This window comes from Carettochelys insculpta, chromosome 1 (genome assembly GCF_033958435.1).
Source record: "Carettochelys insculpta isolate YL-2023 chromosome 1, ASM3395843v1, whole genome shotgun sequence".
In the NCBI taxonomy this organism is placed as follows: Eukaryota; Metazoa; Chordata; order Testudines; family Carettochelyidae; genus Carettochelys; species Carettochelys insculpta.
Window position 1 is genome coordinate 248802449 of NC_134137.1, and position 22659 is coordinate 248825107.

The 22659-nt window shown below is 44.2% G+C and overlaps 1 protein-coding gene across 1 annotated transcript; it reads right to left on the bottom strand.

Moving 5' to 3' along the window:
* Positions 1-479: 479 nt before the first annotated feature.
* On the bottom strand, positions 480-21716 carry TSPO (translocator protein). Its single transcript, XM_075003842.1, has 4 exons — positions 21561-21716; positions 7794-7995; positions 2903-3041; positions 480-1938 (listed from the first exon to the last, which is right to left on the bottom strand). The coding sequence occupies exons 2-4, from the start codon at positions 7973-7975 to the stop codon at positions 1762-1764; spliced, it is 498 nt and encodes a 165-aa protein (XP_074859943.1). The 5' UTR covers positions 7976-7995; positions 21561-21716; the 3' UTR covers positions 480-1761.
* Between the last annotated feature and the right edge of the window lie 943 nt (positions 21717-22659).

Below are 22659 nucleotides of genomic sequence, written 5' to 3' on the forward strand. Positions count from 1 at the left end.
GTATGCCAATCTAGCAGTTTTGAGCTGTTCACCATGCATCGTAATGCAGAAATTAGATGGAAACCATAGCTCTTCTGTTACATATCAAACAGTTCTTTCCTGTTTCACTGCAATTAAGTTGAATAGCTCATGGCAAAACTCTCCTTGAGGTCAGTGGGAATCTTACCTAAGGGTTGCATCAGAAATAGCAAAATGCATAATTAATAAAGAACTGCAGTACACTGAGATAATGGAGACTTGAGATGGGCTGGATTAGGGGCCATTACAATTGAAGAAATATCTTTTGCCAAATGGCTGAAAAGAATTTTTTTCCAGTAAACGGTGCAGGAACAAAGGATCCCTTTAATTGTTGGCAACTTCTGTATCAAGAGCTACAGCTGAGAAATTTTACCCCTTACAGTTTAATTTGGACAGTACTATTATGTGCTGAGGAACAGTTTGTATTGTTATGCTTCAGCCAAACAAGTTACACTGTGAAATACTGTAACCTTAAAGGTGATATTAAAATTTTATTTTTGACAAACATTGCAACAAACTAATCAATTGCAGATTTTAAGACAAGTGTAAAAAGATAGTTATAAACAATCTTAATCTGCAGTAATTAGAGAGAGCTTCTACTATTGCACTAATGTGAAGGAAGTGAGGAATATAATCAGTTATCTTTCACTCCCCACCCAGAGAGAGGTTGATTATGCCATATAAAATATTTTTAAAGCAAATACTCTTAATAGTCAGTTTGAAGAACTAATGTCTGCCAAGCACTGCAGCACAATATTTCAGATTTCTGGGAAGCTTAAAGTTGCTTGATATGTCTACGAAACATGGCAGTGAAGGGCAGAGACAATTTCAGGGTATACGGCTGTCAAATGATAAAGTTAAAAAAAATCAGACACTGCTGGAAGTCTTACCATGTGTCTGAGGCAAAGAAAAGTTTAAATCATTCTCATCTAAAGGGGGACTCGTAAACATGGTCATGAAAGCAGTAACGTGTTGCAAAAGAGGAAAAGGTAAACTTCATGTCCTAGGATTCTAGTTAAGACATGCAGAACTCCATGCCATCTGGTCTAAGGCTGCAACACTAATCTTGAAGCAGCAGACATGTTTGAATAGTTAAGTTACTTATTGTTTTTCCTGTGTTTGAAACTTCCCCTGCTTCTCAACTCTAATGGTCCAGGCTGCAAACTATACTATGCTCTCAAAGTTTATATGCACAGGTATGGGAAATTCTTCCTCTCCAGAAGGTCTAATTGTAAACCTGTCTACGCACATCACTTTGAAGACAAGACACTGAAGCCACTACAACCCCTGACAATAATAAGCACCATGCCAAGTGATATATGGTTGAAGGATCAGGCCAATTGTGAGTAAACAATCTTCTGAAAGGATAAGGAACAATCCTCTGAAAGTCATGAATATACTTTGCATTTCCAGACATAACTAGCCCCCAGTTCATAATCATTGCCAGTAATTGCTAAAAATATTACCCATAAATGACTTATATGCAATCAACAGCAGGGGCAATAGCAAAGGGGACACATTAAACCACTTCATTTACTGTGCTAGCAGATTCACACATGCACACATTCCATTCTGATTGTATAGTAAGCCAGCATTTAAAGGTTGCCCTTCTATCAGACTGCAGTAAGTTGTGATATTTTAACTGTCTCACACTAAGTACTTCAAACAGTAAAAAAAAATTGAAATTTAATTTGGAAAAATGCATAAAAAAATCTTCTGCCTTATCTTCTGCAAGAAGCTTCTCTATTCAGATTGCTTCTTGTTGTGATTGTCCTTCCAGATGTGGTAATTGAGCACAGAAGCCATAGTTAACCAAGCTAAATAAGGGAACATCAAATATGCTGCTCTCTTGTTGACATGGTACCAGGTGACAGTTGTAGCTGTTGCTGCACCAGTAAGAAGTAGGAGATCAACCAACCCCTGAAATAAAATAAGGTGGTTAGTGTTATTTTACATGCTGTATTTTGTTCAAAAATCATACTTGGGTATTTGCACAAGTTCTGGCTAAACTCTTAAAAAATTCCGAAACAATAGAAAACATGCTTAAACTTCAAATGCATCAACATGAGGCATTCTGAGACACTCATGCAAATCTAGACTATATGCACAAAGCTAGTCTGAAATATTAAATTCATTCATCCTATTAATGGATACTACAGAAAATTCCAAAAAAGTGGGTGGTAGCTATTTTTTGACCAGGAGGTGTTAAATTTGACTGTTCAGTACTTCAGATGGGGTGGTTAGGGTAGTCCACCGGCAGTTTAGGAGACTGCTTCAAATCCCTGCTATGCTGCAGATTTGTTGTGTGATTGTAGAGAAATAAATATCAATTCCCAATTTTGCACATAGGATATGATCCCCATCTCATAGGGTGCTATGCAGATAAATATTTTAAAAACGACTGTGTTCCTTTATGGTAATGGTGTATTGTAAATATTGAAGCTAGCGCTGTGTCGTTAAAAGACCAGCCAAGTAGTCAAAGTAATAGTTTTGTTGTTTTGTCAGACCAGCTTTGCCACCCGCTGAAATCATTAGTGCTGTTTAAAACTGACACTATTACATGAGTCATCTTATGGTAAATTCCTTTCCACAAGTTTTTGTCTACAGGGCCCCGGGGCATAATTATTTAGTCACACGAATAATAACTTCTGTTCATCAAGAAAGGGTGGAAGAAAGATTCCACTGAGTTTACAGTGTAATGACACTCTAGATAAATTATGCATAATCTCTCAGAGCAAGAATAAAGGAATCACACAAAACTGCTACTTTAAGCCAAATATTTTCTGTATCTACTGAAGTAGAATAAATTGTAAAGTTGAGACCTCGTAAATGATGGTGCAGGGATATGATGAGACTTTGACTATCAATATTACTTTGTACTTACCCATCCTATTTTGTGAGCACCAAAGAATATGGGAGTCCATGCCCAATTCAATGCCAGCTGCCCTGCATAGAGCCCAAGTGGAACCACTGAGTCTTCATTGAAACCTCCCAACTCCTTCCATACCAGGTATGAACCGTATCTGAATAAAATGAATGTGTCAATGCAAATATTCTGGCAAATTATGCAGTGACAAAATGTTTAATTAATTATGTAATATAAACTAGGTGACTCTCACAGATAAGGCAAGTAAAATTTTTCAAAGAAGCCTGAGACTTAGGATTCTCCATTTTACTTTTTTAGAAGCAAAAATAGTATTGACTTGCAAGAGACTTTGGCTTTTTAGGGTACAAGGCAAAATTGTTTTGAACAGCAGCAATATTTTTGTGCAGATTTTGACAGTGTCTATACAATGAAAACCACTATTTTGAAATAAGCGCAAAATAGCGGATGGCTTATTGCAAAATAGGTAAACTTCACTGCATGATGAATGTACCTATTTCCAAATAGCTATTTCCAAATAGGGGCTGTGTAGACAGGGAATAGAGCTTATTTTGAAATAAACCATAGCATGTCCTATGGCTCTGTTTCAAAATAGGCTATTATGTGTAGATGCTGTATTTCAAAATAGCTAAGTGCCATTCTGAAATGCATTTTGTGAGTAGCAGTGTTATTTCAAAATAAGCTATTCCATACGGAAGGCTGCTGTGTAGACATACCCTAACTGACTTGAAAATGTTACTAAGTGTAAAGTGGAGGTAAGACCAATGGATTTAGGACAGAATCCAAAACTGAAGAGCTCATTTTTGAAATCTTCAATGAGTGGTTTCATACCTCTGTCATTTGGGCACAATGAGAGAATAGACCGCATTGAACCGTCCAATCAAAAAAAAACTGAAGTAAAATATTTTGCTGTGACTATTTTAATTTCTGTGCATAGGGGAACAGATGAGCTACTGCCCTTTGGACAAATAAAAATTGTGAGTTGAGACCCAAAGACTATAAAGGAAGAAACTGAATTAGTCTTGAACTGAGAGCATCAATTAGAGTGTTTCAGTGACAAACTGTTCATTGTGTGGAGAACATAGATTTGATAAGTTACACTGGCAAATTTTCAAAAGTGGGAGATTTAATCTGGGAGTCAAGTTGAATGGCTAGGCTCTTAACTAGAAAGTGAAGTGTTACATTTAAGTCATTTCACCAACCTCATTAATGAAAATGCTTTTAATTAAGCTATTCCTTTTTAAAATTTAATTAATGGAAGGGAACAGAATAGAACAGGCAAAAAGTGAGGAAAGAACAGTGGTGAATATACATTTAGTCAGCATCTACACAGAAGTGATGTTTTCATAACCACATTTGACTTTTGGAAAGGAGGTCTCAACAAGCAGAACAAAGATTTGGAGAGGAGCTATACTCCCTGTCAGTGAAAACCTCCTGGTAACTGGTTACTAGAATACAATTTTTCAATTGCAAACATTACCAAGATTCTCATTGCAGTCCATGCTCTCGTAATGCCCCGGACTTCTGCATTTTGGGATATCTTCAGTGAGGACTGCTCAAGTGTGGGGGACATGAACCTAAAGTTTGTGTGCTAAAAGCCTCCCACAGCCTGGGTAGCTGGAACATTCAGCATGTAAGTTTGCTCCTTTAACTCCATTTTTACATTTTGCTTTGTAGTTCATTTTTCAGTAGTACTGGATGTTTGATTTCCGAATCCATGAGTGTGTATTCCAAGACAGTCTGCTCCCTTGTGTTAATAATTTGCCAGCTATTTCACTATAGTTTCATATTGAGATGAAATCTAAATTATAGGTATGAATGCAGATTTAATTGTGCACCTGGCTAGGCAACAAAGAGCTCTATATGCAAGTGTTGCTCCACAAATGAGGGCTTAAAAGTTGACCTAATTTTTCAGCAAGATAGAGTTGTAATTGTTTAGCTGCTAGCAGATATTTGAAACCTCAAACTCTACTGGAGTTCAGCTTCACTCACATGTAGCATGGATGAGTTTACTTTTATTTGGAAGTAAATGCTTGCATGGTGGCTGTTCCTTTAAGGGCACAATTCAATATGCTGTCAAACATATGATTTAAAAAAAAAAAAAACAAAAAAACATGTTTCTTCATCACTAGGGGGAACCTAAACACAGTTCTGCTTCCAGAGGATTTGTGAAACTCTTGTTAATGAGCAATTGCACTTGCACACAGATACAACTTTTTGACTTCTGCTCTTGATCTCTTAGATTTTCTGGCAAATACCTAAAGCGTTCAAGGCCAGCTCTTTAGTTACACAACTCTCTGGGAGAGCTACTGTTCTGCTAGATAACAGAGATTCCTCACAATGCCCAACCAATCCAGTTCCTCTATTTGTATTTAGCAAATGCAAAAGATTCTGGGGTGCAATGGTGCTGTTATGTCTACAGAACACAATTATCTGGTTTTGAACATGATTTGGGCTCTGGGAAGAAACACCCAACTGTCCACAGGAGTACAGTAATCAGTTAATTTTTTTTGTCAACAATAGGTACGATTAGGACATTAACCAGGTCAGAATGCACTGGTCTCATGAGGAGACAAGAGCTTATGAAACACCTTCAAAGTGACTTAAAACAAAAAATGTTACCTGGCTCTCCTCATTTGTAATCAGAAACTCAGACATTATTATTTGCATACTGAACAGTTCATTGAAAGGCATATTTCAGGAACAGTCTTTTTGGTATGTAATTCTTAGGGCCTGTTTTTTCCGCACGAAGCCATCGGTGATAGCCTTTCTATGGAAAAGCTATCTGGTCTCACTTCAGTGGTCTTATCCCATTTTCCAACAAAAAAAAAAAAAAAGCTGCTCATGTCTTGTGATTTCAGTACTAACTAAAAGAGGCTTTACTAAATATATATGGGAGGGAACAAAATAAAAATTTTCCCTTAGTTAATTTCAGGCTAGAACTGTAAGAGGATATATGTACAAGAGGAGGGGGAAGCATTAAAAACCTGAGTAGTTGGTCACACTAACTGGAATTGATGTGTGCACTGTGTGCATGGCTGTCAGTTTTCCCTAGCAACTACCCATCAGGTTGGCTGTGGAAACCTCTGGCATTATATGATCCTGCTGACCTGGGTCTCCCCCACTCCTCCTGCAGTTCCTTCTCGCTATCTGTGTTTACTGGAACGCTCTTGAATGGCAAGTGTTCCACACTTCCCTCCCATTCTAACTGTTTGTTCATCTTGTTCCTAGTAGTTATCAGTTGTTTCTAGTTAGTCTAGTCTTCCTTTGAAGCTTCCTTCCCATGCTCCCTCTGGCACTTAAGGCATGCTAAAGTCTCACGAGTTCAAGTCCCATGTGAAGGTTGTGCCTATAGGTGACCCCTGTTACTTGTGTCTCCAATGTCCTGGGGGAGGCTCACCAGTAAATGAAGTGCAGGATTGGGAAAGCTTTCAAACCCTGCACAAGGAAGGAACAAGACTTTAGCTTTAGGCAGCTCCAAATGGAGTCTGCCTGTTGGCCCCAGCAGAGGCAGGACACATCTGTCTGCAGTGGTCCCCCTGCAATCTCTGAAAGGCTACCAAAGCAGGACTCGGCCCAGCAGCTTCAACATACAATCACTGGGACCCCAGTCTGGTGTCCTGGAGCTGTTCCTATCCCCTGTCAAATGTTGTAAGAGGGAAAAGGGAGCTGTATGGGCAGCAGCTACTGCCCTGCTGTCATCTGCCAAGAATGGGGCAGGTGCAGGGCTCTCTGTGGCCAGGTCACAGGGCACCATGCTAGATGCCCTACCTTTCTGGAGACTGAGACTCAAGGTAAAGGATATTGTGCTGTCTCCTACCCTGGATACCTCTGAGACTGCAAGGGGGGACCCTATTGAAATGATGGTGCAGAAGTTCCCCACCAGGGACAGACCCCCACTTCTCCATCAGACCTCACCCAGTGGCATATGGGAGATGTTGAGTCTCCTGCGTTAGGCTGTCTCTCAGCCCCATTCATGTGCGCTACTGGTCAAACTCATGGTGTGTGACTCGTAGTATAGATCCCATGGTCCAGCCCCTTGAAGCCACTCCCACTCAAGGGTGTCTTTGGGCAATAGATCCTGGGCCCATTGCAGATCTGGAGTGTGGGCCCAACTTCTTATCAGTCATTGCCATAGCACTTTTGTCCCCAGCACCATTCAAGATGACCACCACTCCCTCTCCCAACACCACTTTAAGCTGCCAAACAAACCAACCAACCAACCAGATATGAGAAGGTGAATAACCATCTTTTTCAATCAGTCAGCGCACTACCTCAGAGTTCTGTTCCTTTTACTGAGACAGTCAGAAGCAAATTAATGGCAGTTTTTCTAACTGATGCATTTAATACAGCACTTTGTGCAGACACCTAAATGAAGGGCAGGTTGTCCTAAGTACAGTGAACTCTTTCATATCTGACATTCTGTCATCTCGAGCTCTCAAATAACTGGCAATTTAACCACAAGTAAATTTTAGTTACATGTTCCACAGGTACAGGATGATGAAAGTAAATACAGCAGACAAAGTAAGTTTACAGTGTACAATGTGACTGTTGGTAAATAAAGTACTATGCATACAATTTGTTGGTTTCTTAATATCTGATCTTGTTTTTTTCAGTGCTGTGCACTGCTAAGTATACCTCTCTAGTATCCAGAGTATTTGAATATTCAGTCTCCCAGTCCTGGTGTTGATTATGCAAGAGTTTAGTGTACATTCTTACCTGCTGGAACAGTGCATGATCAACTTTAAACTGCTTCTTAAAAGTCAATGTACCTTACCTATGGGTACAATAGCACAGCTCTTCAGTGTTGTGCACTATGACTGACTCAAAGCTTTGCTACTGTAGTTGAAACAATCATCAAACTAGTTAAGCGTATATACACAAGACATACCCCATGGATGTATACAGCGCTCCCCAGACAGGGGCAAACATCCAGTTAGGTGGACGCCAGGATGGCTTTTGTAGCGATTCATACCATATAGGGATTTCTTTCCTTGTTATCATGCCTCCCAAAAATCCTCCTGCATGGGGCAAGAGTGTGAAACCAACAGCTGGAGCCCATGTTGGTACCATTTCCAAGGCCGTTGCTGAATCTGAAACAGACCCCAAACACCAGAATGTATGTTTTCAAAGTGACTTTTAGAATTGAATGCTAGCAAAACACTGTCAAACTGAACACTTACTTGAAAGATTATTGTAATCCTTAATTCTTCTAGGATGTGGTAGACTCCAGCCCCATTGAGCAAACCACCACCAGTGCCTGTACCTTCTGGGGGCTGGAGGCCTACATGTTACTACTAAACCTTGAGTTGACCCCCTCTCTACAAGGGAGATTTCACATCCCATTTTTCATCCATGGAAAATGCAACACTGTACTGCTAAAACTTTATTAAAGGTTTTGCATCTTGTCATCCAACCATCCATTTTGGTAAAATGCTAGCCCAGCAAAAGCTCATAGTGTCATCACTATACAAGCAATTAGGTTAATAGGGAAACAATTAACAAGTAATCTGCAAAGTCCTTTAGGCTGATCAGACAAGGTACTAATTCTTCAACAGCTCCCACTGAACTCAAAGGCTACAGTTACACTAGTGAGTTTTACTGACAAACCCCCAGTTTTGTTGACAAAACTTGTGGAACATCCACACACACAAAATGCACTTTGTCAACAGTTTGTTGACAAAACTCAGTCCTTTGGCCAGCAGCATTCTGCCTTTCAGCCGTGAGTCATAATGCTGTTGACAGATTCTGTTGCCAAAAAAGCTGTGTGCATGTTCTGGGGGGTCTTTTCTCCAGAGACAGGGCATCCAGAACAATGGCAGCCCTGCCTGCTGTGCTTCTGGGTGCCTGTTATGTTAAAGAGCAGCCAGGCAGTTGGGCTTTTTGTTGACACAGAAGTTTTGCCCAGAAATCTCTTCTGACGGTGACTTCCAGCAAGAGATTGCTGTAGCGTAACTGTAGCCAAAGGGAATTGGGCTGTTCAGTGCCTGACAAGACTGAAACCTTTTGTCTGAAGTGAAACAGCTGGTGTCAATGGAGCTAACCCAGTTTAGACTACCTGAGGATCTGCCCCAGAAAATTGGAGGGACCATCCAAGATGTTAAGGGCTGTGAATGAGAACGCAAGCAGCATATACTGGGTATGGCAAATGGCTGAAAAACTGACAAATTTTTCTTGGTAGAATCATAAGCAATGTATCAGATTAAAACTGCATGTAAAAAAGAAACAGGGCCTGAGGTGTTCTAGCTTGCCTATGTAGTCCTTGCTCTACTGGCAAGGTAAAGGTAGCATTAAGAATAAACAAGCTGGAAAAACTCTATTCCAAGTTTGGTGTCCATAATACAAATCGCTACAAAGAATCTTTTGCCAGATGCCTCAGTCAGGTTCACGGGACCCTGGGTAAGGAGCTGCTTTAGTGCAGTGTAGACATTCAGGCTCTGGCTGTAGCTAAGGGGGGCAGGAAGCTGGTTTAACAACCAAACACCTGGTCAAAAAGGAACTCCAGCAGCTCTAGTCAGCACAGCTCAATGGGCAGTTAATAGCTCAGTTGCAGCTGGAGCTGGGGGAGAGCAGGGTTGTAGGCAGCATGCTTGCTCCACTCTGCAGTTCCTGGGATGCTGCTGGCATCTCCTGCTGGGTCCTATGCCCCGGGCATCAAGGGGGACTGCACACTGTCACCACCCTGACAGCTGGCTCTGCAGCGCCCATGGGCTGGGAACCTTTCCCACAACTGCCTTTCAAGACATGCTTATAACGACTTGTAGGGTACCCATCCCATGCACTAAATGCCCAAATTAAAAAAAAAACAAAAAAACAAAAAACAAAAAACTCCACTCTCAAATGAACTCACAGAAAAATAAGACCAAAAACAGCTTGTCACCTACAAAAATCCTGTAGCACCTTAAAGGCTAACAGATTTATTTGGGCATAAGTTTTTGTGGGCAAAAATTCTCTTCATAACATGCATCTGCTGAAGTGGGCTTTTGGCCACAAAAGCTTATGCTCAAATCAATCTGTTTAGTTAAAGTTACCACAGGACTCCTCAGTGTTTCTGTGGATACCAACTAACATGGCTGCTGCTCTGAGACATGTCACCTTCTTGCTTGTTGGTGAACACTTACCATGGAAAAAAATGATCACTCTATATCTGAACTCAGCCCTCATTCTCAGAGGAAATCTATGCAACATCTTCAAAGAATGAGACAGATCTTTAATTTTCAACTTTGCTAGCTACTAAACGTGATAGATACTGAATTCAGAGGGTTATTTTTTACAGTAATTTGTAACCCACTAAATACATGATGACCTAGCTGCTCCCTCCCTCCCTTTCCCCCCACACTACTGGAGGGGTGTGACAGGGCATCTGCCCACAGTGGCCTAGCAAAGGTTAAACCCAACTCTGAGAGGGATGAGACTGTGGAGCCTGTGGGTGTGACATATCAGCCAATCAGGGTTGAGTGCTGTATAGACCAGGACTCCTTGTGGGGAGGAGAGGCACAGACTCTTACTGTAGCTGTGAGGCAGATGGGACCTGGCTGAGGATGCCAAACACAGAGCAGTGCTGGGGAAAGGGCAGACAGGGCTGGGGGAGTTCTAGCCAGCTATGCTTGCAGGCTGCAGGGCCTGAGACAAAGTCAGAGGATAGTAGGGCTGGGGAGCAGGGGCAGGCAGGGTGGGAGACAGCAGCAGATCCACAAAACCCTTGCCAATAATGAGGGGCAATTTGCCCCTGAGGTAAGGGGCTAGATGATAACCAGTAGTGAGTCACTGAAGCATGCTGGGAACTAGGGTTTGGGGTTCCCTGGGCAGGGAGAACTCCAGAGCCTGGGCACTGTAGCAAGGTGGTAGCTTGCAGGAAGGGCAGGGTCCTGGGAGGGATGCGGGTGCTGACAATACTGGGTGGAGAACAGAGAAGCAGGTAACGGTGGGTGAGACGCTAGTCTGGCGGGGGCACGCTGGAGGCTGGAAAAGCTAATTCTCTTATGTCCAACCAATGGTGTTGTGGCAATGAGTTGTGCCGGGCTATGTGGGATATTAACAGGACCCTTCATTTTAATGTGTCCCTTGAAACATATGCTCATCGTGTAAGCTCCCCCTAAGCTCTGCTTCCACACAGCTTCCCATTAAACCCTGCACAGTGGCTCAGGGCTAGAGCAGGGAGAGATCACTTGCCCCAAGCCCTGAAGCTGCTGGGGCCAGTGGAGGGGAACCCCTGCTCTCTAGCCCATCAGGGAGCTGCTCAGGCAAGCCCAAGCCCCGGCCTCCTCTTGACCCCCCCCCCCCCAGCCCTGTGCACCATCCTGCCCCCACCACCCAAAAAAGCCCTCCCTCCTGGTCCCATCCCAAGCCCACACCTCCAACCTACAGCCATTACCCCTTCCTGCCCACTAAACCAGAGCCTCTCCCCCAACCTGGAACCCTGGTCCTCCATCCCAAAAAACCTCATCTCCAGCCCCATCCCGGAACCCGCTCTCACACTCCTGCACCCTAGTCCTCTGCTCCAGGCCTGAGCCCTTCCAACACTATGCTCCCCTGCTTTATCCCCAGCCCTGCCATCTGGATTTTATGTCCACCAATATCAAGGTGATGTATTACCTATTACCTCCACATTGGTACACTTAAGAATATTCATTCTGCTCAGGTCTGGAAGAAAATAGAGGGAACATTGTTTAGCATTATTAGTAACCAACGTGTTCTACTTTGTATTTAGCGGTGACATCAAGTGTGCTTCCCACAGCTGTATGCAAGCTCATCTCGCCACAGAAATTGGTGCAATAAGATACTACTCACCCACCTTCTCAAATACAATACTAATCTGAGAACTGGCATCAGACAGTGGAAGAGGGGCCTCACAGTAATAACAGATACTGAAGGAGATCAGTGAGAGAAGAGGGAAAATATGATTGTGCTAAAAGGAGAGAAAAATCATGTTGCAGAGCGTGACCAGTCGTTTCAGAGACAGGTCAAAGAAATGTGTCCTTTTGATTTTGTTTGGGACCTTGGTGAAAGTGTTATGAAAGACTGAAAGCGGAAGCCAGCTTGGCAAATATCAAGGACAGACATGGGAATAGCAGTAGGCCATACAGGCAAGGATTTTAAAGGCAAAGGGAGCGTGCAGGGGAGGACTGGCTGGAAAAATGTTAAGGATGCGTCTTGATTGCCGAGAACCATCAGCAAAAGATATGCAAACTTCACAATACCTCTGTATCTCTTGCTGACAGGCCTCTTTGGAGAGGTCTTCCTGACATTTGGCCCATCCACACAGGGTCAAATGTCTAGGGGAAAACCCCCTCTGCCAAGATATCCCTTGGAAAACACAGATGTCGGCAGAATACTCCCATGGTGGCACTCTTTTGCCAAGAGACCTTTGGTCTCCCAACAGAAGCCTGCAGTCTAGACATAGCTCAAGAGAAGAGAGAGTTTTTCATGAGTGGGTAAACAAAAATAAGGAAAAAACCAGAGAGAAGAAGGCGTTTTGAAGACCGAAGGTGGGGAGAAGAGCAGGCATGCCCAGGAAGGGATAAGAGAGAAGGAGGTGAACAGAAGAAATCCTGAGCCAGTGTCTGTGCACAAGAGGAGAGGAGAGATCTAAGTGGGGGCAGGGAGCAAAGGAGAGATAAAAAACACATTCTGCTGGACGGCGTCCATTAAGTCTGACGGAGAAGGGAAAGCTGGGAAGAGCAAGGAAAAAAACCTGTGTAGCTTGTTGCTACAAATATTGCTGTCATGCCTCTTAACTAATGTAGTCTACATGCCAAGTTCAAAACTTTCAGGTCATATTTCAAATCCAGAACAAGAATTGCAAGTTCTTATATTTAAAAAAAGACCTGGGGGAAGTGTGTCTGTTGAAGCACACAGTACTTCGCAGGTGCATGGGCAGCACAAAAGTGACACAGTGCAACTTGCTTTCATTACTTCTACTGGGACCCAAGGGAAGGAGATCTGCAGGACCAACAATCTTTGCTGGGAACAGGAGCTCCTAACCATTGTAGAGGATCACACCTCTGCTGCTTTTACACAGTAACTGGAAAGGAGTCCGCTAAGAAAGTGAAACTGTGATCCCCATTGCTCTGCTGCTCTTATTGTTGTTGCTGGGAAAATGGGAGGTCCAGTTCTCCACTGCCTTACAGTTTGTCGCATCACTTGTACAATGGATATAAAATTATATCCCATCAGAACTATAATGTTCTGCAACTAAAGTGACTACACAAAGAACAAGTTAGAGGGAGAATGTGGCTCGATATGTATAGGGGCAACAATACAGTGATTACAGTAATCCCGTTACGTACAGTTTCGATTTTGCACTTAACTTGCAATAGCCCAAGTTAAGTGGAAATCAAAAGCTCTCCAGCTCCCCAGCTGGTGGAAGCAGGGAAGAAGCCCCACTGCAGTACTGTCTGCCCATCAGCAGGGAGCAGAGAGCCGTGGTGGCCTGGCTTCCCCCCAACTTTCCACAGCTGAGAGTTGGGGAGAAGCCATGCCTGGTTCCTGTCAGCAGCAGGGAGCTGAAAGCAGGCTGCTGCTTGGTTCCCAGCTCCCCAGCACTTGCAGGACCCAGGAAGTTGACCAGCACATGGCTGGTCAGCTTCCTGAGACCTGAAAAGGTGGGGGACGGGGGGGAGGGGAGAGGAGATGTACTCCCTGACACTCTGGGAGCCAGAAAACTGACCAGCCCTAGTGGGCTGGTCAGTTTCCCAGCTCCTGCAGACCCCAAGGATCTGGGAACCAGGCTGCAGGAATGCAACCCTCGCATAGCTCTGGGGTCTACTGTATTCTGAAATGGAGAACAGGAAGTAAGGGAGGCATCAGACTCGGAAATAGCTACTGAACAGGAAGAGGAAAGATGTGCACAAACTACGTAAGGGAAAGCTATGAATGTGTCAGGATACAATTTGGGTGCCCTTCCCTTTGAGCTACTAATACTAATTTAGTATTAGTATATTACTTGTCAAAACAGAACTCCAAGCATTTTCAAAGAGTTAGAAGGTTTCCATACCACTGTTTTACAGGCAGGATAACTGCAATAATGTGACTTGCTCTAAGACACACACAGTCAGTTGCAGCATCAAAATCAGAACATAGGTCACTTAACTCCCAGCTCCAGGCCCTGTCTGCCAACCACAGCTATCCCTAGATACTAGAAGCAATACAGTGCAGGTTTTCAGTCCCTGGGAATTAGCAACAACTCATGCCACACTCAGATGAAAATCAAGGCTGAGGGAAAGAGCAGCACTGACTGACATGGGAAGCCATATCCAGCCCTCCATAAGTGTTCCATGTGGGTCTTTAGAAAGAATGATCAAATGGAGGGAAGCTGCGGGGGGGGGGGGGGGGGGGGAAGAGATCTACAGACACTGTTCCTGCAAAAAGAGCTGAAAATAAAACAATAATGGATGAAAGAATGGAGAAATGCACAAGACGGAGGGACTAGGTGAGAAGTAGTAATGCATAAAATCCAAACATGGTGATCAAAGAAAAATATTAAAAGGCCTGATTTCAGAACTCCTCTCTTTGGAGTATTCCTTACTCGAATTTATCTGTTGTCAGAGAGTCTGTTACATAGAAGAGCATAAAGAAGCAGCGGACACATAGGTTTAGGATGTTTAAGCACTGGAATAAAGTGCCTAGAGAGATTGTGGAATGTCCGTCAGGAAACTTTAAAGAGCAGGTTAGACCCATTGTATCCCACACCCTAGCCACATGTGGCTATTGAGCTGGTTGTGTGTGGCTAGTTAGGCTGAACAATAACTACATTTTCAGAATAATACAGCTTGTTCACCATAGCGCTAGCTGCTTCAGAACTTGGATGCCATGGGTTAGACCCACGACTCACCACCTGTGGCAAACCAGACACCGCAGTGTGGTGAAATGCAGTTCCTTAAAGCCGCACATGCGGAGCATCTGCCACCCGCTCTGTGCCCCACCACTTGGTGGGACAAGTGTGTGGCAGCAGCTCCTCCTGCACCTTTTGCCCTGGCGTGGCTCCTGTGCCACTTGCCATGGGGCAGCCCCAGCAGCTATGGCCCAGCGTGGCTTGCCTCACGTGGCTGCGGCTCCAGCAGCAGTGGTTGCTCTGGTGAGTTGCTGTCAGTTTGGGTGGGAGGGCCTGGGGGCAGGATGCCTCTTGGGGAGGGGAGGCGAGGCTGTGGCAAATATGGAAGGACAACACCCACAAGTGTGGCGATCCTTCAGTTACTATTGGACACCACTGAGTTAGACAAATACCTGTCAAGAATGATCTAGTTTGGCAACTTGCAGCCCAAGGGACCTGTGTGCCAAGAGAGATTCTGCGTGTGTCCCATGAGACACTTTATTTACCACTGCCCATGCACAGGGTTGCCGGAATCTGCTGGATTTTCATCTGAATTGTTTTTTCCTGTCAGTGTTACAAAAATGTCATTCAAAGCACATGAAGCCAGGTGTGTGCTGATTGCACACAACATGGTGCAAGCCAAGTGCTCCCTCTGTATCCAATCAGCACACCCCACAAATTCTAGGTATGCAAGTACAGTTAGTCTCTTGGGACAGTGTAATTTTGCTATCTTGGTTATTAGTAACAGAGGTAGCCATGTTAGTCTGCACTCCAACAAAACAAAGCAGCCAAAATGTAGCACTTTAAGGCTAAAAAAAATTATTTGGGTGGGTCTGTCCCATGAAAGCTCATCACCGAGCACATCTTTCTGTTAGTCTTTGAAGTGCTACATTTCTGCTGCTTTGTCATCTTGGTTATGACAATCTTACCACCCACTGAGATGAAGGAGGGCCACCCATGCAGCCCGCTCACTAGCAGAGCTTGTCCCTCACTGGTCTCGTTATTATGTAGTCCTGACTTGAGTGCAGGGGATTAGACTAGATGCCCTACTGAAGTCCCTATATTTCTGTGATTCTGTGTGTTCCTATCCCACTGCATCCTTGCGCTAGATTTCTTACACAAATGACAAAATGAGCAAGTCACAAAGACAGCAGGACCTGCATTAGTCCCATGGTTTTCGGATTTCACTTATAGAGGAATTGAATGACTGTCAGTTGCATTACTGAGTTTTCCCCTTATTACCAGATGGGACAGTTACAGAGCTTACAAAATAAGTTTCCTAATAATTGCTTGATCAGGAGTGTTTTCTGAGGGAACACCAACTAGAAAACTAGTCACTCTAGAAAAAGTGTTCAAAGTAGATTCAGCACTTAGCCGCATAAGACCTGGTCCATGACTAGGGATCCCAGGTGACACCACAGTACAAATAATAATACACAGGCTCTTAAGTCTGGCATATTTTGTGAAACAATCACACTTTAAATTTTTATGAATGTTTTTCTCATCCCTGTTCCTCTGTGAAAGACCCACACAAACAAGGGGAGGTGATTAACAGGGTGAGTAGTCTCCATTAAATTACTTTGTTTCAAAATATAAAAAGTTAGTGCTGGAAATATTTCAAGGAACTCCATCCATCATCCAGAATATTACATTTTCCTTTACAATTGTGTTTTAAATTAAGAGCCTGGAACTAAACAGAGGAATCAATCCAGTTCCCATACTGCCATATAACTTTTCATTATTATAATATCAACCACTCTTAGCTTCACCCCACTATTAATTCTGTACTGGAAATGTGCCATTAGCCATATTATGTTTATTAAATGTATAGTAAATATTTAAAAGGTAATATACTTGCAGAGTACATAAACGTCTCATATCTGGCTTTTCAGAGCAGCAAAGTGTTTATATTAATTTAATTTGCATGACTGATATTTCATGTTTGTAGCTTTGTATCTAAACCTTGAAAGTAGGTATCTTAACTACAGTGTAGCAACTACACTATGTATCAGAGAGGTAGCCGTGTTAGTCTGCATCTTCAATATCAAGAAGTCCTGTGGCACCTTATAACCTAACAGATATTTTGGAGCATAAACTTTCGTGGGCAAAGACCCGTTTCATCAGATGCATTTGACAAAGCAGGTCTTTGCCCACGAAAGCTTATGTTCCAAAATATCTGTTAGTCTATAAGGTGCCACAGGACTTCTTGTTATTCAGCTTCAGCTACATCACCTCTTTGTACTGAATAATTTACTGTGGAACGGGTTAGTGAATTATTCACCCACTAAATGTTTCTTGTTTCTGCTCAATTAAGCGTCATAGTCAAATAAGTCACTCCCAGCTACGTGTCGTTAGTAGGTTACGTGTCTGCTGCTTTCATGGGTGAAGACTCAATCTCTTCAGCAACATGCCTCTTTATACAGCCAGGGCATGCATTATTAGTGACCACTTATGTTTGAGGGGGGGGGGGGGGGGAGATGCATGACATTGATATAATGTTTTGACCATTTATAACTAATTGAAAGAATTATAATAAAAATCACTGAGCCTTAACAGACTTGAAACAATTGGTTGGTTGTCATCTCTATGCAGGCTTTTATACTGGCACCTACGAGCTATTTTTAAAGGGCCTGACAATCATATTTCTTCCAGCCCAATATCTGAAGGCAAATATTTGATTAAAGATTTATTTAAAATGTATTTAAGAAATGAGGGCTGGGCCTTAGAGAGGAAGCTAGGTTTTAAAAAGGTGTATGCTAGTTAGTCCTAAATGTGATAACAGTCAATCTTCTCTCTTCTGGTTGGGAGTTCCACGATGGTGGACGAACTCCTGTGAAAGTTTTGTCTCCCAGGCTCATAAATATCCCTATAATAGAATGGAGCTGTTGTGGGAGGCCAGAGCTTCAGAAGTGACTTCACGCTGGCAGGTCCAGTCTTGTCAAGGGTTTTGACCTGGATTTTGTATTCAGTGGGGACCAGTCCAGAAAGAATGTCATTGCAGAAGGTAATTGCAATACAAAATTGGTAACCACATCTGCAAAACATGATCTGCAGATGTCCACATCCATATCCACAGATGAAGTTATTGTGCTCTGTTGCTAAATGGATATTTCTCTGACATTTTGTACTAACTGGATACTTACAAGCCATAGTTCATTCCTGGATTTGAGCTGTAATAGTCATGCCTAGATGTCATTAATATATGAAATTCACCAGGCTGTGGCTGGCCAAAAAAAAAAAAAAAAAGATCATACTTCATCCAAACAGAGGTGATAGCTTTTGCTGCTGTGGATATGTGGTCATTTAACAGCAGTTAAGAGACCTTAGGACCATCTGTAGGGGTGTGCAAGACTTAGGACAAGTCAGCCCCTGCCAGCTGAGGGCCCCGCTCTGCATTAGCGGATGGGCCAGTGGCCTGGATCCAGCTTGATGCTAGGTCATCTGCTGTTTCTGGCAGTTGCTAACACCTACTGCAGGGCTCTTTTTGCCCATAGTGCCATGGCAACTTAGAGATCCAGTCAGGGCAGGGGACTTGCTGTATTGAAACACAGGCAACCAAACCAGGCACTGTCCCCACTTACTGCCTGCCACATCACTTGGGCCCTGCTGAAGTGATGGCTTCATCTTCCAGGATCAATCATGCTGGCCCTTGGGCCCCCTCAAAGTGCAGGTTCTGGAGCAGTCACCCTAATTTGCCCTATCCAAGCAGCAGCTTTGGCTGCAGCTTGATATAACCACCTGAGAGCAGGTGCCCTTGATGACGGAATGTTAAAGGAGAAGCAAGTTATTCAAAGCTTTCAGCTTTTCCTACCAGCACTGCCTCAGGTCAGGCCCGAGAGCAGCTTTAGCCAGCTGTTCTTCGTCCAACTTATCTCTGTTCAGAAATGCAAAAGAGTGAGAACTTTTTTTTAAATCAAATATAAACAAAATATTTAGAATGGGCTGGTGTCCCTATTCTGTTGTCAGTTCAGCCCAGACTGTCTCACTGGCTCCTCCAATGACTTTGCTGAGGTTGAATAAGATAAAGGGGAAGACCTGAAATTTCTCATTATGGTGCTCCACAGAGGAGGGTGCTGGAGTTAAAGTAACATTTTCCCACAATGACCTTATGGTCTCAGAAAGGGGTCTGGCAGTTTTACTTGCTATTCTGAGACACTTTTGCTCCACTGAGTTAAATAATCCAATTCCTTTTATTAAACTGTCGCCAAGAAATGTGACTCATTGTTTGACATTGTTTCGTAACACCAAAGTAACGCCCAGTGATTACACAAGTGCAAGTGCAGGTTTCCATACTTTCACTGTTTTATTGTAATATCTCCATTTGGTGCTCACTTTACCAACATGTATTTCACATCAGCCTTTTATGAATTCGTTCCATTTCATTACATATTATCACTCAAAAGAGCAAAAATAAGCATGCTGTTTTTTCCCCTCTAGCTAATAGGCAGAATAAGCTTTAAGTAAATACAGGCATAGCAATTTAAATAAGTGAGATTTATTAGAGGGGAAATTCCACTAATCATACTCAAACTGTCTCAGCCTAACTGGAATAAGCAAACATTGACAATAGGCTACAATTCAACATCCCTGTGAAACCTAGAATACTATGGGGGACAAAGAAGAGCAGAAGTAACACTGTTGCTGTTGTTAAACCACATGCAACAATCCACTAGGTAGGGCCTGATTCATTGCTGCTATTACAGGAATGTGCAAACTGCACTTATTCTGTGGGCTCGAACTGCCTAGGGGCTCCACAATGGCAGAGGCAACTGCTGTGGGTTTCAGCACCAAAGGCTGAATCTGTGCATCTTCAGGCTTCCCTGGTCCCATCTCTTGCCTGTTTATACCTCCCACTTCCTCTGCTTTGCCTGCCAGCTCCAGGGCCTTCTGGAGATACTCTGCTACTATTGTGCTACAGGTTGAACCTCTCTAACCCAGTATCCTTAGAACCTTACAGGTGCCAAATGAGAGAATGTGATGAACCACGGGAGGTCAGAATGGTCTAACAGCATTACCATCACTCACTACACTCTTAGAAGACATTTGGGGGTAAATTACAGCTATATAATAGTACAGAACACTGAGAACCAAAACTAGTGGTTGTAAACAAATGTTATAGGACTGCATGAAACTTGGCTACACCCATGATAAATGAACATCCAGCTAACTAAAATCCTGCTGGACCACAGATGTTGTCAGATGAGAGAGTGCCAGACTACAGACGTTCAGCCTGTACAACCCAAGCTCCACCAGTGGAAGCCAGTATTCCATACATAAGGGAAGATTATTAAGTAGTATTTCTCATTTTTCCCTAGAGCAAATGGTCCTTCTCAAATGTTTTCTTTTCATGTTCACGCAAAAATAAACATGGCAGAAAAAGAAAAGGAAACAACCTTCTTAAATATTTTAACTTCAAATGCTGGTGACAACAGCAAACCCCTGTAAATAAAATGCGGCTCCAATGGAACATTATTAGCATACATTGTATAGTACTTTGTACTATTTCATACTAATAATTATCACTAAGTGCCTCTCAAACCCCACTGTGTATCTACAGTTAATAATTTAACCCAGCACTGCAAGAAACCCACCTCAGAACTGAGATATGAAAGCCAGGAAAATGAAAGCTACGTAATACGCAGGCCAGCCCTGGAGAGAGGATTGACAAAGAATAGGAGAGAGAGTTCTCTTTTGAAAGGACTCTGAGGGCAAGATGGAAGTAAAGGCATACATAACCTTCCCCTTCACGAAAAAGGCATTGCTAACACAGACCAAACACAATCATGTTAGTAATAGTCAAACTCCCCTTGTCCTGGGTGTCTCTCCTCTGAGAATTTCCAAGGGTTTTAGACACAATTAGGAAGTGTCCCACCACTGTTTGCAAGCATTCAAGGATTGAATCAAGGATTGGTCAGCTCTGGCCCTCCCTTTTACTGGGACCCCCTCTTAAAATCCTCCTCTGGAAACCCTCTCCCCCACTCATGCATCTGATGAAGCGGGTCTTTGTCCAGGAAAGCTTATGCTCCAAAATGTTAGTCTATAAGATGCCACAGGACTACTTGTTGTTATTCCAGGATTGGGTTTTACAGTTGAACTTACAAAGGTAAGTTCACAGCTTCCTCTTTGTTACTTACAAAGGTAGAGTGACTAGACCAAGACCAGGAATCCCACTCCTTGGCTCTGTCACTACCAGGCAACACAGGTAAGAAGGCGCTCTGCTCTTCTTACCTGACAATGTGACACTACATTGGGGTGTGTAAAGAAGGGGCACAAAATTTCATAAAGGAGGAGCAACATGATTGGCTGCTGGTTCTCAGGCACATTCCTCTTATTACAAATGTTGAAATATGCTACTGTTTTTATGAATGTGTATTCACATTTATATGCGGATTAATAACTTTACATTCTACTGACTTATTTTTACACGTGCTGGATTTGGTTGTTGGGGTTTTTTTCCCTCTTATATGAACATAACCGAAGTTTCCGAGAGTTTGGATTACATTAGACAGGCGGGGGGCGGGGCAGACTCTGCTAACTACCGGAGTGAAAAGTAGGACCCCTAAAATTTTGCTCCCCCCTGCACTAGAAGACACCTCGCTGCTACTCGCTGCCTCGCTGCTACTCCCAAGCAGCTACTGTGGCCCCCCAAAGGGGCTAACCCCCTCGTGCTGGTACCCGTGGCCCATCGACCGCCAGACTGGCCCTGGGGATCCCCTCCTGCTGCACCCGCGAGGCACGCCGCTTCCCTTTGCAACGAGCGGGTCCCTCCTCCCGCCGCCTTCACGCGGAGCCGGTGAGGAGCCTCCGCCAGGGACTCGTGGCCGGGGGAGGCCGAGGGAGACTCACCTGCTGCAGCCGGGAGTTGCGCGAGGCACGGGACACACCAGGCCCAGGCCGCTGCTCTATAGACCCTGCACAGGCGCAGCCTAAGCGCGGCGAGAGCAGGCGCTCGGGGGCGGAACTGGCTGCCTCGTGGGCGGTGGGGTTGGCCCGGCCCCGCCCCGCCCCGCGCCGCGCCGCGCCAGCGCGCCCGCGCGCCCGGGGTCTGGGGGAGGAAGAGGGGGAGGGGCGGCGTGGTTCAGGCCGAGGCTGTCGGGGCGGTGGTCCCGGCTCTGTCCCGCGGGGGCGATTGCAGAGACGTGCAGGGGGTGAAATCTCCGCGCACGCAGACCGCGGCCAAGTGCTGCAGCCCCTGCGGGGCTGCACGAGTTCAGTGTGTTCGCCCCCTGACGCGCCCGGCGCCTCCCCCCACCCCCAGCTCTGCCCAGGGCGGCTGCTGTGCTGTGGGTGAAGGTTGCAGCAGCTATTGCACAGCGCTTGTTCAGTGGTTCGTCCATGGGCCTGAGCCGCTCGGGGGTGAGAGTTCACTGCTTGCCCAGGGCCTGGGGTAGAATCAGAGAATAGTAGGACTGGAAGGGACCTTGAGAGGCCATCAAGTCCAGCCCCCTGCCCCCACGGCAGGACCAATCACTTTCTAGACCATCCCTGAAAGCCATCTACCTAACCTCTTCTTAAATAGCTCCAGTGATGGAGATTCTATCACCTCCCTTGGCAATTCGTTCCAGTGTTTGATCACCCTGACAGTTAGGAACTTTTTCCTAATGTCCAGCCTGAACCTCCCCTGCTGCAATTTCAGTCCATTGCCTCTTGTTCTATCCTCAGAGGCAAGGAAGAACAAGTTCCCTCCCTCTGCCTTATGACACCCTTTTAGATTCCTGAAAACTGCTATCATGTCCCCCCTCAAACTGCTATCATGTCACCCCTCAATCTTCTCTTTTCCAAACTAAACAAGCCCAGTTCTCTCAGCCTTTCTTCATAGGTCATGTTCTCTAGACCTTTGATCATCCTCGTTGCTCTCCTCTGGACCCTCTCCAATTTCTCCACATCCTTCCTGAACTGCGGTGCCCAGAACTGGACACAATACTCCAGCTGAGGCCTAACCAGC